Source organism: Mytilus californianus, unplaced genomic scaffold (assembly GCF_021869535.1).
Source record: "Mytilus californianus isolate M0D057914Y unplaced genomic scaffold, xbMytCali1.0.p SCAF_4, whole genome shotgun sequence".
NCBI lineage: Eukaryota > Metazoa > Mollusca > Bivalvia > Mytilida > Mytilidae > Mytilus > Mytilus californianus.
In genome coordinates this window covers 39,535,344-39,552,704 of record NW_026262690.1, presented here as the reverse complement: position 1 = coordinate 39,552,704, position 17,361 = coordinate 39,535,344, and the positions used below count along the sequence as shown (strand labels likewise).

At 31.7% G+C, this 17,361-nt stretch overlaps 1 protein-coding gene across 1 annotated transcript in view; it reads right to left on the bottom strand.

Annotated features, from left to right (window-relative positions):
• Positions 1-2,185: 2,185 nt before the first annotated feature.
• LOC127738006 (cell division cycle protein 16 homolog) overlaps positions 2,186-17,361 on the bottom strand; it is a 34,471-nt gene continuing 19,295 nt past the window's right edge. Inside the window, exons 9-16 of the mRNA XM_052249014.1 lie at positions 15,421-15,500; positions 11,374-11,423; positions 11,001-11,071; positions 10,293-10,571; positions 6,829-6,954; positions 6,103-6,238; positions 5,125-5,215; positions 2,186-2,386 (exon numbers count right to left, since the gene is read on the bottom strand). Coding sequence (XP_052104974.1) covers positions 2,244-2,386; positions 5,125-5,215; positions 6,103-6,238; positions 6,829-6,954; positions 10,293-10,571; positions 11,001-11,071; positions 11,374-11,423; positions 15,421-15,500 — 976 coding nt within the window. The 3' untranslated portion in view covers positions 2,186-2,243. The remainder of the gene's footprint in view (positions 2,387-5,124; positions 5,216-6,102; positions 6,239-6,828; positions 6,955-10,292; positions 10,572-11,000; positions 11,072-11,373; positions 11,424-15,420; positions 15,501-17,361) is intronic.

Below are 17,361 nucleotides of genomic sequence, written 5' to 3'. Positions count from 1 at the left end.
AACAGTTGGGGCGAAAATGGACACAATATTCACGCTTGATACAGGTCTGAATTTGGATTGTAATTAAATATTTGACACATAATAGGTTTCTGACACAGAATAACTGTAATCAAAGAACTTAGAATTGGTTATATGATTTGAATTTATATTCAGTTTTTTGCTTTAATGCAATACACTATGCTGTTGCGAATTGACCCCCCCCCCCCCAAAAAAAAAATTACCCCCCCTTTTTTTTTGGCTTAATGAAATACACTATGCTATTGCATATTGACTCCCCCCCCCCCCGCCCCACCCAAACAAAATTATTTTTACCCGCCCCCCCCCCCCCTTTTTTTTTTGCAAAAAAATATATTTGAAGAAATTTTCTTTTTAATTTCTGAAATCTGAAATGAAAATAAAAATTGCCCCCCACAATTTCTTTTATACCCCCCTCCCCCCTTTTCCAAAAAAAAAATTATTTCCCTCAAGATATGGTTATAATCTCAATTCAAATTTCCAATGGAGTTTGTAATCATAATTACCAATTTAAATACATCATACAAGTCTTAAATAGATAATTTAAAAGCAGTGTAAGGGAGGTAATCCAACATTGTACAATTTTGTTTTTGGATTACCTCCCTTACACTGCTTTTAATTTGTCCATTAACCAGGAAACCCTTGTTTTTTCCCCCTAATTCCTAAATGGTTTGAGCCATAACCCCCAAAGCCAATCCTAACCATCCCTTTGTGGTATGGAAACTTGTGGTATAATTTCAGAGAGATCCATACACTTAAACACAAGTTGTTGTCTGGAAGTTAAAAAATGCTTATTTTTGGCCACTTTTTGGCCCCTAATTCCTGAACTGTTGGTACCATAACCCCCAAAACCAATCCCAACCTTCCTTTTGTGGTATTGAACCTTATGGTAAAATTTCATAGAAATCCATTCACTTAAACTCTAGTTGTTGTCCAGAAACTAAATGTGTCTTTGGACGACACCGAGACGACATGATAGCAATATACGACGCAAAATTTTTTTTGCAGTCGTATAAAAATTGACATTTCAGCAGCAATCACTCCAAAATGGGTTATTTGAATATTCTGAAATTTTACAGGAGATAGACCTAGACTTGCTAATCATTTTTACTCTGTAAGTTTTGCTCTAACTGTTCAGTGTTTGAGATATAAGCAAAAAGTGCATTTTACCCTTACCTTCTATATTTAGAGGCCACGTTTGATGTTGGGTCAAATCCCTGGATACAATTTTAAAACTAGTTACCCTAAGGAACATTCAAGTACCGTTTTGTAACATTAGGCCAAGTAGTTTCAGAGAAGATTTTTTAAACAGTTTAGGTCGACTGACAGATGGACAGACAATGATGTCAAGTGATGGAGAAAGCTCAAAAGGCCAGGTGAGCTAAAAGGAGATAAGCTATATAAGTTTTGGCCACCCTGTGATCACTTCCAGTGTAATGACTGAGGATAGGTGTAAAAGCGAAATCTATCAGAGCTGTAGTGAATGTGTGCTCAAAAGGATGTGCATGTTAGTTCAGAGTTTATTGTGCAAAGGCTTTGAGTTTTACAACACCTTATTTTTTTGTGAAAGGTTTTGAGTGGTCCTAAATGCTTTTAAAGGGCTTTATTTGTGCATATATACAAGTTGAGACTTTCAAATTGAGGTGCCATGCTCGATCACAAAATTACAGTGTTTCAACATGAGCTGTTGGAGTTGGGAGTTTCAAGTGAAAGGCTTATGGGTGCTCAAACACATTTTTACAGTGTTCAACCAGTCTTTGGCTATTATTGACTTTCTGTTTATACAATTGATCATTCTTCTTCTTCTTCTTCCTGTTGGGGAGCTCTCCAGACAAGCATGCCCTTAATCATCAAATTATTCAGCTACTTAGAACTGAGACTATCCAACAATACATTTCCTTCAAACACTTACATGATTGCAGAAAAATTGTTGGACCAGATAGGTTAAAATACCTCCTTCAAAAGTGCTTTCCACTTTAAAAAATTGGGAGTTGCAACAAAAATTGTGGGTCTGGGTGAACAAAATTTTATTACAGGCCTGATATGATACGGGAAATATCATATATTAACTTTTTAATTTTCATTGGCGCCATTGTTCCTGTGAAGAAGCTATTAACTGCTAATACTGATGATGACAATTGCTTACATCTGAGTTAAATATATAATATAATTACTGTTTTAAAATTATTTTATTCCATAATTATTAAAAACAATGATATAAAATATGTCTAGTCACTATTATCCATATCTACTTCTTCTATAGCCATACTACTACTGTCAGCAAGCTCTGATTCCTCTAAAATCTCTTTTTCACTGCCTATATGTGATATCTCTAGCTTTCCTGGGATTGTAAACTCTGGTATATCATCATCTGAAACAATATAAAATTATAGGTCAGACATTTGAGATAATTTAAACGTTGTCAATCTCTACAAAGTATCTTATATGATCTAGGTAACCTATTTGGGTGCAAAAATGTAATTTTCAGATCATCGAGAGCCCCTTTTAGGAAAGGAAATAATATGAATTATGCAAACGAAGCAGGGGTGTTAAAAAAAGTTGAAATTTTAGATGATGAGAGATATTGGGCCCTAATAACTTGTGAACTTCATAAAATACAGTGGCATTCAAACAAACCCTTTCTCAAGTGTAAACAATACAATTGAAATTGGATAAATGGTAAAAATGCTATGTACAAATAAAATTGTGATTTTCAGACCCTTTGAACTATGAATGTCAATTTGGTCAAGATTAATTCTGAAGAACAAACAAAACCAACCAATCAATACTCAGGTACTCACTCAGTAACAGTTTATAAATACATATTACATAATACTGTAAGTATACAATCTGCATTTCCAAAGTGGTAGGCATGTCAATTATTAGTGAAGAAAATAACTTATTTATTTTTTCATTGTAAAGTGAAGTGACTTTTTTTAACTAATGAGAAAATACTCATCAAAGATTTGATGGATACCAGACTTAAATATCATATTGGTATGTAAGACTTGCCTTTCATCTTTATAAGACTTATCAGTGGCGCTTTAATAAAAAAAGATTGGAAGGTCATATCAAATACATAGTTGAAGAGCAATTAAAACTGTCCAAAAAGTTGTGCCAATATGGCTAAGGCAATCTATGCCTGGGGGTAGAAAAACCTTAGTATTTTGAATAATTCAACATTTTATAAACAATAGAATTAATGGAAAATGAACAGATTAATGATACAAATAAGGCTTAGTCCAGGAAACACCTTCATTGTTTTTTCTTGACTGAAAGATAAGATCTTTTACTACATAAAGAAATTGATGTGCATATAATATCATTTTCTGCTATGGATGTTGCTTATATTCAATTCACATTTTTTTTTAAAGTATTTTTTGTCATATTAATGTATATCATGCCATGTTCATGACATCAGAAATGATATTTATGCACAAAATTGACTGATCTGTATCACTGATCAAGATTAAAAAACTAGGAGGGTTGAGATCTAAATAACTCAATAATGGCTTAAGTGACACTACCTAAATTCAACTTGATCTGTGTTTTATCAGTGGAAGGCAAAATTAAACATTGCATTGTATAAAACATTGATTGTAGTTGATTCAACTATAATCATGGACAAAGGAAGATAACTCCAATTTTAAAAATTACTTGAACAATAACATTATTGATATTTTTAGAAAAAAAAATGAAAAATTTAGCAATTTTTCCATTTGTAAAGGGGCATAACTCTAGAATAGTAAAAGTGATGCCACCAAAATTCAAACTTGATCTGTGCATTGTGGTAATAAGCATTGTGTATAAGTTTCATAACATTTGGTTGAGGCAAACTTAAGTTAGAGAACGGAATATAAAGGGGCATAACTCTAGAACGATTAAAGAGATGCCACCAAAATTCAAACTTGATCTGTGTTTTGTGGTAATAAGCATTGTGTATAAGCTTGATAACATTAGGTTGAGGCAAACTTAAGTTAGAGAACGGAAACCAATTTTTGGACGTAAGGACATACAGACGTACGTATGGACAGACAGACAAGGGTAAAACTTAATGCCCCCTCCACCTTGGCGGGGGCATAAAAAGACTAGGTTGACCCCACAACATTTTTATGTGCCGGCCCCAAGTCAGGAACCTCATTAGTAGTTGTATGTCATTTCATAATTTTTGTCTTTATTTGGTGAAATCCATTCTAATGGCAGATCTTTGATTTTTCTGTTTAATTTTTTAGCAACTTTTATACAAGCTGTTTGGTCTTTTTGATCATAAGATGTAATCGTAAAACTAGACTTAAGTAATCGTAAAACTAAACTATATGCTACATAGTTTTAGATTTACACCTATGCGTAGGAACTATTTTGTTTTAAATATGTACTACTTTCCAGTATGTTCTTTTTTGACCGGGCCGGATTAGGTGGTGTTACATCTTACAGTCTATTCAAATTTATTTTTGCAAAGAATCCCGCTCAAGCCGGTGCTGGGGGGCATCTTAAACTTGCAGTGAGGTGAGTATTTTTAACTCTGTGTTGAAGGCCTCACTGTGACTTGGAGATGAAAAACAGCAATAAAAGCGCTGTTCCTTTGCTTATTGTGTGTTTTTTTGCTGTGCATGTACTGATTTAGTGTCGTGGATGGATACCCCATATCCTTTGTTTTTCTATTAACAAGATTATTGCCAAGGTCTCAAGGTAAGGAAAGAGAATACTTTTGTTATAGTTTACAGATTGAAGATGAATAGTGATCTCAATAGCTACAAGACCCTTTATTGTGGACTGTTAATGTGAAAAATCTAAGTATTCAGGACTGTCTTTTTGTTCAATGGATTACATGATGGTGAACAGTGCTTTGACAATAGTTTTTCACTGTTGCACAATTTTTGTGATATGTGCATCTTGCAATTTTTCATTATTTCAAAATATATTTTCATCAGCAATGTATACTTCCATTCGAAGGTCAAATAAGACAGTTTTAACATCAATTTAATATCAGCCATGTAGGTTTTTATGTTGTTGATGGTTGGTGGGGTCTGTTGTTTGGTTTATTATCTATAATCTCTTCAACCAATACTAATAAGATCCAAATCTATCAATCATTTAATAATGACTAACCATCGTTAGGTGCCATTTCACTCATCAAAGCTTCCATTACGTTAGTTAACATGGTTGTGGAGAATGTATCATCTCTTCTAATTCCTAAGGCCTGGAAATCAAATAACTTGATTAAGTCAAACTAGATTGAAATACATTACTAACTGTAAAATCACAAATCATTGCATGCATTTATTGACTTTACTATTAAACAACAAGACAAAAATATGCCAGGTGTATTAATGGAATATCTGGAAATTCTGCACATACAAATAATGCTATATAATTACATTACATGTATGTTTCATTATAATACGTTATTTTGATTGCTAACAGCAATCTCGCGTCATTCTGTTCTGAAATTAACCTTCATTTCAAGATGAAATGTAACAATCATGATGACACGAGCTTCCACAATAAAGTGCCCAGGTAAATAAAAGAAAAACTTGATAGAAACCGTGTTTTCATGATCCTAGTAAAAAAAATGTAATTATAAGTATTGAAATTTTTCTTTTAGTAATTTTCCGTGCTTCATACAAAATGTACCTCTGTCAACGCTTTTACACCCAAATAAATTTACAAAAAGAAGCATTCAATTCTTAAATGAATCTTAAATGTGAGTTCTAATTAATGCCATGCAAATTTTTAGCACTTCAAAAACCATCTCAAAAATTTCTGAATTTAAAGTATTATATCAACTGATTTTAATAATAATATACATTTTATTCAAAATATACTTCCATAATCTATGCTTCAGTAAGTCTTCACCCTTTCTAAGGTGTAGAGCTAAAAACCTTTATAAGCAAATGATAGTTTAGGAAAATTCAAAATATACAACTCTATTATTATAACTTAAAACATAATATAAACAAATTACAACATTAAAACCATACACATTTTGAATTGGAACTTTACTTCAGATTCATGTCGACCGTTAAATTCTTCATGTTGACACACTTTAAAACAATTGGCCCATTTATAAGTATAAGCAAAAAATACCTTATGAAAATAGTCTACAGCCATCATATTGTTACCCATGAGTACATAACAGTAACCAATAGCAGAAAATGTAGATGGACATTGAGGTGATATGATCTGTGCTCTTCTATGATATTCTAAGGATTCTTCATACTTCCTGAAAAAAACATAACGAAAGTAACTTTAAAACTATATTTTTGATTCAAAGAAATGGTAATTTTCTTGTAAATGGAATGTAGAAAAATGATTTTATAATTTCATAAATTATGTCTAATTCTCTTTTGCAAAGACTTTTATAACAAATTATTTATATCCTTTTGATATGAATTTGGTATGGAATACATGTATCCAAGGGGTTGAATGTTTGTTTTACATTTACTATTGGTTATACTTGTTTGTTTTTTTGGTCTTGCTTAGAAGATATATCTTAAACAGTGACTTGTGTGAACATTTTAAATCAACTAACCTGATTTTTTATAAAACGTTTCACAGAAATTAAAATGCCTCAAATGGAAAACTTCAAATTTAAGAATAATCCTATTCAGAATGCGTGTTTATATACTTGAATATAATAACAAAAAAAGAGATATAAAGAAGATAGGTCATAAATTTTATCTGGTAAGAATTGTACATGTGAGAGTGATTACAAGAACGGATGGACAGACAGACGCCAGGTATTTCTATGTCCCATGCAAGGCATTGCACAGGGGACAATAAGAATTGACAGTATTACACTCTCTAACTTACTTCAGTTTTCTACAAGTATGACCTAAGTTATTAAGTAAAGGTTCCCATTTCTCTACCAACACTTGTTCACCAACACACTGCACTTTCTGTAATGCTTCTTTAAAGTATCTCTCTGCTGCAAGGTAACTAAAAAGTACAAATAGCATTAACAGAAACTGTAACTAAGTTCTATAACCTACACATTCTACAATGAAACTATTCATAAAGTCAGAATGTACCCCGGTATCATACATAAAATATATTTATAAGAAAACAATTTTTTTTTAAATTGGCAATATTATGTAGCCTATTTTATTATTAAAGTATAGGATACAGATGTTCATGAGTTTTGGGATAAATTTTCATTAATACCTACTAGTTTAATATTTGTGTAGATTCCAACTTGTACTTGAAAGTGCTCACAAATATGTTTAACCCTGCAACATTCTATATGTGCCTGTCCAAATAATGGAGTATGTTATTTAGTTCTTGTGATTGGTTGCTATTTTTCATCTTTGTTTTTTCATTTATTGTTTTGTACATGTACATAAATCAGGCTATCAGTTTTCTTGTTCGAAATTGTTTTACACTTTTTTAATCAAGGTCTTTCATAGCTTTCTATACGGAATAGGTTTAGCTCTTTGTTGAAGGCCATAATTGACCTCTTGTGGATAGTTGTCTCATTGGCAATGATATCTTTTATTTTTATATTAATTCAATTTCATAAAACTATATCTGATTAACATGTAAACAAAGACCCCTACTAAGTTTGTATGATCCATCATACTATACAAGATTTGGACACTTATGAAAAATCACTCTTCTTTGATTTGACAAGCTTACAACTGGATTTAAAACTTAACACTGTTCGCTGCACTCAAGAGTTGACATGGAACTTTGTTACTATTCAAGAAGTATACACCAGTGTCCTAGGTCAGGGGAGGGTTTGGTGCCTTCAAACATGTTTAAGCCTGCCACATTATGTATGTGCCTGTCCCAAGTCAGGAGCCTGTAATTCAGTGGTTGTCGTTTGTTGCTGTATATCAAATAAGTTTTTCATTTTTTGTTTGGTACATTAATCAGGTCATTAGTTTTCTCGTTTGAATTGTTTTACATTTATCATTTCAAGGCCTTTATAGCTTGCCTTGCGGTATGGGTTTTTCTCATTGTTGAAAGCCATACAGTTACCTATAATTGCTAACTTCTAAGTCATTTGGTCTCTGGTATAGAGTTGTCTCACTGGCAATCATACCACATCTTCTTATTTTTATAATGAAGACAATATCATTCCTCTATGATTTGTAGTTGCTTTGATTTCTACTTTAAAAATACACAACTTAACAATTCATTTGGAAAATGTAGATTATTACTATCAAAGATGTCTGTACTATGTAAATTCCACAAAATTTTGAATTGGTTTGCCTTTAACAGGTTTTGGTTCATCTACAATTCTAGCTCAATTTGGAGATATAAGTGCAATCGGGCTATACATAATTATCTCCCTTGGAAATTTTTCAATACAATTTCTTTTTCCCGCTTGTAATATTAAGACATTATCAGGTACTGTAGATTCATTTATTTTCGTGGGTATCAATTTTCGTGGAAAGAGAAAAAAAGACGTTTCGTGGTATACGTAAATTCGTGGATCGCTGATTACAAAAAAAAAATTCAGATACGTAATTCGTGGATTTCTTTTTGATTTAGGTGATCATATAACCTCTTTGGTTTGATCAATAATAAAACAAACAAAAAAGAAGGAATTCATTGAAAAAGTTTTGAATTGTTAAAATCCTCGCTTGGTCATTCTAGGTTAAAGTGTTCATTGAAAACTTCTATTACAATAATGGACAGAGACAACTAATTATTTATTTGTATAAGGCATTCAAAACTCTATGATTGAAAGCTCATTTCCCTAATCACAATATAATAAACAGTTATATAAGTAAAAGGTGTGAAAATAAATGTTCCTGTCATAAACATATTACCTACGGGCAATATCCCCGTACTTAATCCTATTGATTTTTAATCACCAGTAAACCAAACTATGACACGGTAATTAACAACTTGCAGTTATTTTCCATGAATGGTTTTAATCAATTTTAAAAAGTAAATTATCACTGATATTCGATATATTTATTATTAATTCAATCAAAATACTTGTATCTTCTTTCAATAAAAACACGTGTTATGTTACAATGTTTATCGCTAGTCAACACTATATTAGAACTGCATAACATAACCGGAAATAAACATCCGACTCCATACACATTTCTCGGGATTATTCTTCGTTGAATTCTTAAATTCGTGGTTCGCTGTGACCCACGAAACCCACGAAAATTGGTATACCACGAATAAAAATGAATCCACAGTAATACTTTTTATTTTTACTTTTACAATGAACTAAATATTCCCCAAAAAATTATGATAAAGTAAAAAAATTGTACACAGAAATATTTAACAAACTTTCTTTATTACACTGAAATGTTTTTGACTGCATTTCAAAATATTAATGCAGAAACACATCATATCACAGTAATCCTCCCAATCTACACTTTTCAAAACCTACCTAACTGATTAGTTGTTTCAATTTGTTTTCGTCCTGAATATGCATAAAACAGCAGTCAATGGACCTTATATGCAAATAATAGAAGAACGTGTTCATCAATTTTTTATTTATAAAGGGACATAACTCGAGAATGGTAAAAGTAACACCCCCCCTAATTCACACTTGATCTGTGTTTGATGGTTATAAGCATTGTGTGTAAGTTTCATCACATTTGGATGAGGCAAACTGCAGTAAGAGAGCTGAAACAACAAATTTGCCAATTGTTCCATTTATAAAGGGACATTACTAGAGAATATTGGATATGACCCCACCCATATTCAAACTTAATCTGTGTTTGGTGGTAATAAGCATTGTCTGTAAGTTTCATAATATTTGGTTGAGGAAAACTAAAGTTAGAGTGCGTAAACAGTAAATTTAGCAATTTTTCCATGTATAAAGGGACATAATTGGAGAACAGTGAAAGTGACACCACCCAAATTCAAACTTGATCAGGTTTTGGTGGTAATAAGCATTGTGTATAAGTTTCATAACAATTGGTTGCTGCAAACTAAAGTTAGAGAACAGAAACCAATTTTGGGATGTTAGGAACTTAATGCCCCCAATGCCAAGGCGTCGGCATATAAATATTCAATGAATTAATCATTTATAAGTAAAATGTTGTCAAATTTGATTGAATTTGCGTAGACCTTCCTTGATTTAAAAGATATGGTTACAAAACCTAACTAGGTGCTCCTGCTCAAGGTCAACTGAATAGAAAAGTAAGTTCTTCCTTCATCCCACTTCCTGTGCTACTCAACATAAAGCTCTATTGTCCTAAATCAATTTTCAAATTTATAATTAATCTTTTTATAGACTTTTTATGATAAATTTAAACATGCAATAGCAAAGCAGTTGATTAACAAATGAACATACAACTTACTCCTGATTTTGAAATGCTATAACACCCATCTCATGTAAAACAAATGGATCTTCTGGAGCTATACTAAGAGCCTGACTGAAGAATCTTTCTGCTAGTTTGGCATTGTTTGTAAGTCCATATTCTAGTCCTATGTACAAGATAGGTAAATGACAACCCTTCATTAACTGTGAAGCTGTGAAGTATGCAGCCATAGCTTGATCATGTTCATTATCTGAGGCAAAAGAATGTCCAAATGCTAACCATGCTGGTCCATACACTCTGTCTAATGTGGTAGCTTTACTGAAATATATGAACATATTTCTCAGTATTGAATTATGTAAATTTTACTGAGAATACAACAATAGGCTTAGATTGACACAACTTAAGCAGGAGTTACTACCCTTTTGTTTCCAGGTTGGAGGTCTAAGTGCCAAAATTCCTCCTGTCTTTTTTTTTTTGTGTGTACTGAATATCACATCTAAAGTATAGAACTTTTAAACAATCAATTGACTTAAAATGTTTTGCAGTTTAAATCAGGGTAACTAAAATGGTTTTAATTCAAATCTGGATAAGGGCAAACGTCTAATTTACATGGGATTTAGAAAAACAAATATTTTTCTTGCTGACGTTTTACAACACTGAAGGGATCTGCCGAACTAGGTATCGATTTGCCATGATTTTACACTATTACAGCATAAATAAGAAAAAATGAAAGTTGTAAATATTTACCACAGATATCTTCTTGCAGGTTCACTTTTCTCTATTAATAAATAATAACACCCCACTGCAAACCAGGATACCTGGAAACATATCATTAACCTGAATGAATTTTCCAATATTTATAATGATATTTTTATCAATTTCTTACAACTGTTTAATAATGTAAGTTAAGATTATTCTTTCTTCATCAATAATATTTTGTCATATTCTAAACTATTGAACTCCCAAAATGTTACAGACAAGTCGTTACAGAATGTGAAAAGGGAAATAACTCCAGATGAGGAAATACAATAACTTTGGTTGATAATTTTATCATTGGCAATCATACCACCTCTTTCATTTTCTGAAGTACTTCAATGATGTTAAATGTAATTGTACTTACTGGTTTATTAGGATATAGGTCTACTAGTTTGTGTGCTAAATAAAATAATTCTGAAAAGACAAAAATAAAACATATGTATATCAAACTATCCTGTTATCATACACATAATATATACTTTTGTAGCAGCTTTCATTTGAGAATTACACTATTCTCTTACTTCACTTGTTGCCATTTTGGAGATCCTGCTTTAAATTAAATACTATATACATGTACCTACATTTCTAAAATCATAATATCTTTGTTTGTTTATTTTGAAGATATTACCTAATGCCCTACAACTGTTGTAATTTTTACCTTTTGTAATTATTTTGATGTGGTATACCCTTTATCAATTGTTGACATGACCAATTTGGATCAGGAATATCAATTTAGTAGTCACCAAGTTGAACTTTATTTCCAGTGGTCTACAAGTTCAACTTCCAGGTATTGATTAAATATTGACAATACTAAAATATCTTATTTGTTGCATTAGGGACATTAAACTGTAGTAGTACAGACCATGTTTTCAATTTTATAGCAAATCAGAAGGAAATGAAGTCCAACTACCAGATTCTGTGAATATCTAACATCCCCCCTTTCTGACTTCTAGTACAAAAAAATTTGTAAGGGTTCCGCAGAACCCAGTGTCTCGCCTACTTTTTCTGTTAATCGCAGGCTCAACAAAAATGAGGAAGTAAATCAATAAAAATATTCCTCTTGATACTATCTTTTGATTGTAAGAAGCTTCTGTCCAAGTTTGGTAAAAATCCAGGATAATTTATGAATCTAATAAATGTTTAAAAACTTTTAACTGCAGACTCAATGTAATGTTAACTGGAAGAAAACAAAATTTCCTTCCAGATACTAGCATTTGATCATAAACAAGCTTCTGTCCAAGTTTGGTACAAATCCAAAATAGCATAAGAAAGTTATTAAAATTTTTAAAACTTTAACCACAGAGTGAATGTGTTGTTTCCTGGCAGAAAATCTAAGTCCATTTAAAAGTAAAATACAGAAAAAATGGATTTATTTTTTTACAAAATTTTCTTCTAGATACTAGCTTTTGATCATAAACAAGCTTCTGTCCAAGTTTGGTACAAATCCAAAATAGTATAAGAAAGTTATTAAAATTTTAAAAACTTTAACCACAGAGTGAATGTGTTGTTTCCTGGCAGAAAATCTAAGTCCATTTAAAAGTAAAATACGGGAAAAATGGATTTATTTTTTTACAAAATTTCCTTCTAGATACTAGCTTTTGATCATAAACAAGCTTCTGTCCAAGTTTGGTACAAATCCAAAATAGTATAAGAAAGTTATTAAAATTTTAAAAACTTTAACCACAGAGTGAATGTAATATTTTCAGGCAGAAAAACTAAGTCCATTTATAAGTAAAATACAGAAAAAATGGAATTTTATTTTTACAAAATTTACTTCTGGATACTATCTTATGATCATAAACAAGCTTCTGTCCAAGTTTGGTAGAAATCCAGGATAGTTTAAGAAAGATATTAAAATTTCAAAAACTTTAACCACAGAGTGAATATTTGTGGACGCCGCCGCTGACGACGACAACGCCGATAGAATGTAGGATCGCTATGTCTTGCTTTCTCACCTAAAGTCGAATGCTCGACAAAAATGACTAAGTCCAAATACCTGGCATTTTCTGAGTATTTGAAAATAAAGTTAGAGAACCGAAATGAAAAATTCAGCAATTTTTATGTTTATAAAGGGACATAGCTCTAGAATGGTAAAAGGGTCGCCACCAAATTTCGTACTTAATCTGTATTATGTAGTAATGAGCATTGTGTATAAGTTTCATAACATTTAGTTGAGGCAAACTAAAGTTAGAAAACGGAAACAAATTTAATTTATCAGTAGGAAGCAAAATTGAATATTGCATTGTATAAAGCATTGGTTGTAGTTGATTCAACTACCATTATGCACAAAGAAAGATAACTTCAATTTTCAAAGAAGACTTTAATATATTTTTAGAAATGAAATGAAGGGTAAAAATTGCTTTAATTTATCAGTGGAAGGCAAAATTAAACATTGCATTGTATAAAGCATTGATTGTAGTTGATTCAACTATAATCATGGACAAAGGAAGATAACTCCAATTTTAAAAATGATGATATTTAGAAAAAAAAATTTGTAAGGGTCCCGCGGAACCCAGTGTCTCGCCTACTTTTGCTGTTAATCGCAGGCTCAACAAAAAGGAAAAAAATTAATAAAAATATTCCTCTCTATACTATCTTTTGATTGTAATTAGCTTCTGTCCAAGTTTGGTAAAAATCCAGGATAGTTTATGAATCTAATAAATGTTTTAAAAACTTTAACTGCAGACTGTATGTAATGTTAACTGGAAGAAAAAAGTCCATTTATAAGTAAAATATGGAAAAAATGGAACAAAATTTTAACAAAATTTCCTTCTAAATACTAGCTTTTAATCATAAACAAGCTTCTGTCCAAGTTTGGTAGAAATCCAGGATAGTTTAAGAAAGTTGTTAAAATTTTAAAAACTTTAAAAACAGAGTGAATGTTATGTTAACTGGCAGAAAAACTAAGTCCATTTAAAAGTAAAATACGGAGAAAATGGAATTTTTTTTCTACAAAATTTACTGCTGGATACTATCTTATGATCATAAACAAGCTTCTTCCCAAGTTTGGTAGAAATCCAGGATAGTTTAAGAAAGTTATTAAATTTTCAAAAACTTTAACCACAGACTGAATGTAATGTTTCCTGGCAGAAAAACTAAGTCCATTTATAAGTAAAATACGGTAAAAGTGGATTTTTTTTTTTACAAAATTTACTTTTGAATATTATCTTATGATCATAAACAAGCTTCTGTCCAAGAAATCCAGGATTGTTTAAGAAACTTATTAAAATTTCAAAAACTTTAACCACAGAGTGAATATTTGTGGACGCCGCCGACGACGGAATGTAGGATCACTATGTCTCGCTTTTTCGACAAAAGTCAAAGGCTCCACAAAAAAAAAAGAAAAATTTAACAATTTTTCCATTTGTAAAGGGCATAACTCTAGAACAGTAAAAGTGACGGCACCAAAATTCAAACTTGATCTGTGTTTTGTGGTAATAAGCATTGTGTATAAGTTTCATAACATTTGGTTGAGGCAAACTTAAGTTAGAGAACAGAAACGAAAAATTTAGCAATTTTTCCATTTGTAAAGGAGCATAACTCTGGAACGGTAAAAGTGACGCCACCAAAATTCAAACTTGATCTGTATTTAGTGGTAATAAGCATTGTGTATAAGTTTCATAACATTTGGCTGAGGCAAACTAAAGTTAGAGACTGGAAACCAAATTTGGGACGTACAGACGTACAGACAGACAAAAGTAAAACTTAATGCCCCCTCTGCTACCGCGGGGGCATAAAAATCAAAATCTTGTGGACATGCAAATTTCCATTATGTGTACAAGCAACCTACAAAATATTAATGCTGTAGCTCAAAAACTGTAGGAGGAGATAGCGGGGAAAACCATGATCTCTTTATGCAGCTAGTACCAAAAAATGACTAGCATTTTGAGAATATTTGAATAAAATCAAAATCCTGTGGACATGCACACCTGTATTATGTGTAGAAACATCCTACAAATTATTAAAGCTGTAGCTCAAAAATGTAGGAGGAGATAGCCAAACAAACCATGCATTTATATCCGCACGGACAAACAGATAGATGAACGGATGGACAGCCAAGGGTAAATTAATATGCCCCTCAACATTTTGTCGTGTGGGCATAAAAAAGCCTACCATCAAGTGCTTTTAATGAGGATAATTTACAAGAATTTATTACTCAAAAATACAGATGTTGATTGATGTTTTATTTAATGGCACATTGATCTACTTTTGCTGCTCACTAAAAATAGACTTTAATACAGATGTTTTCATAGGTTTACTTGTGTGCCAAGCAATGGGACCTTATATTCACCATGTTAAACCAAGAAGTGGAAATAATGATTTATCAGAGTTTATCAAATATTTCTGTTTAAGATATGTCATTTAGAAACACTATTGACCTAAGACTGTATAATTAAGGATTTGAATGTACCTTTTGTTTTCTTCAGTTCTACTAAAACAGCAATATGTAATGGTAAGCATTGACTATTATATGGGTCTTTTTGTAATACCCTGAAATAAAAATGTTATCATATTTGTACAATATTTACACAAAAGTATGTATCATACAATGCCCATTCATATCAGAAACAACAAATACACAAGAGGCTCTCAAGAGCCTGAATCGCTCACCTGTATTTCAGAGGAGAAGATTTTTAAATGTTAGCAAACTTGAACAAATTGTGTAAAATTGTCTTTAAAGGGCAATAACTCCTTAAGGGGTTAATTGACAATTTTGGTCATATTAACTTTTTTGTAGATCTTACTTTGCTGAACATTATTGCTGCTTACAGTTTATATATATCTATAATAATATTCAAAATAATAACAAATAAAATGCTCCGCAGGGCGCAGCTTGATTCGACCGCAGAGGTCGAACCCTGAACAGTTGGGTCAAGTATGGACACAACATTCAAGCTTGATACAGCTCTGAATTTGGATTGTGATTAAATATTTGACACAGCATAGGTTTCTGACACAGAATGAATGTGGTCTAAGAACTTAAAAATTTTAAATTGGACATTCACCTATTATGGTCCAATATCCAAAATCTAAATACATGGTTAGATTCAGCATATCAAAGAACCCCAAGAATTCAATTTTTGATGAAATCAAACAAAGTTTAATTTTGGACCCTTTTGACCTCAATGTGGACAAAGTTGATAACGGGGCCCAAAAATCAAAAATCTAAATACATGGTTAGATTCAGCATATCAAAGAACCCCATATATTCAATTTTTGTTGAAATCAAACAAAGTTTAATTTTAAACCCGATTTGGACCAACTTAAAAACTGGGCCCATAATCAAAAATCTAAATACATGTTTAGATTCAGCATATCAAAGAACCCTAAGAATTCAATTTTTGTTAAAATCAAACTTAGTTTAATTTTGGACCCTTTGGACCTTAATGTAGACCAATTTGAAAACGGAACCAAAAATTAAGAATCTAAATACATGGTTAGAAATTGGCATATCAAAGAACCCCAATAATTCAATTTTTGATGAAATCAAACAAAGTTTAATTTTGGACCCTTTGGATCTCAATGTGGACCAATTTAAAAACGGGGCCCAAAATCCAAAAACTTAATACACGGTTAGATTCAGCATATTAAAGAACCCCAAGAATTCAAGAATAAAACCCCATTGAAATTGGTCAAGAAATAAGCAATTTATACGAAGTATCTTCTTTTGCACAATACTGTGCAATTAAATATTTCTTGCTATTGCGCAATACTGCACAATTGACAATTTCTTGCTATTGCGCAATATTGTGCTATTGGATATTTCTTGCTATTGCGCAATACTGTGCAATTGAAGATTTCTTGCTATTGCGCAATACTGTGCAATTGAAGATTTCTTGCTATTGTGCAATACTGTGCAATTGAAAATTTCTTGCTATTGCGCAATACTTATTATATAATAATTTACACATCCTGTTTGGTGTGTATCTCCTACCATATCATTATTATTTGCTTTTAAATATAAATCAGAAATAACCAACTTAAAATGGAAAATTTTAAAAGAAAAAAAAAAGGAAAAAAAGAAAAAATAGGAAAAAAAATAAAAATCTCCCCCCCCCCCCCCCTCCCAATTTTTTGAACCCCCTTATGATTCATCACCCCCAAACTCAATCCCAGCCTTCCTTTTGTGGTATGGTACCTTGCAGTACAATTTCAGAGAGATCCATACACTTGAACACAAGTTATTGTCTGGAAACTAGAAAAATGTGTTTTTTGGCCCTTTTTTGGCCCCTTATTCCTAAACGTTTAGGGCAATTACCCCTAAACTCAATTCCAGCTTCTCCTTTGTGATATGGAATCTTGTAGTACAATTTCAGAAAGATTCATACACTTTCACACAAGTTATTGTCAT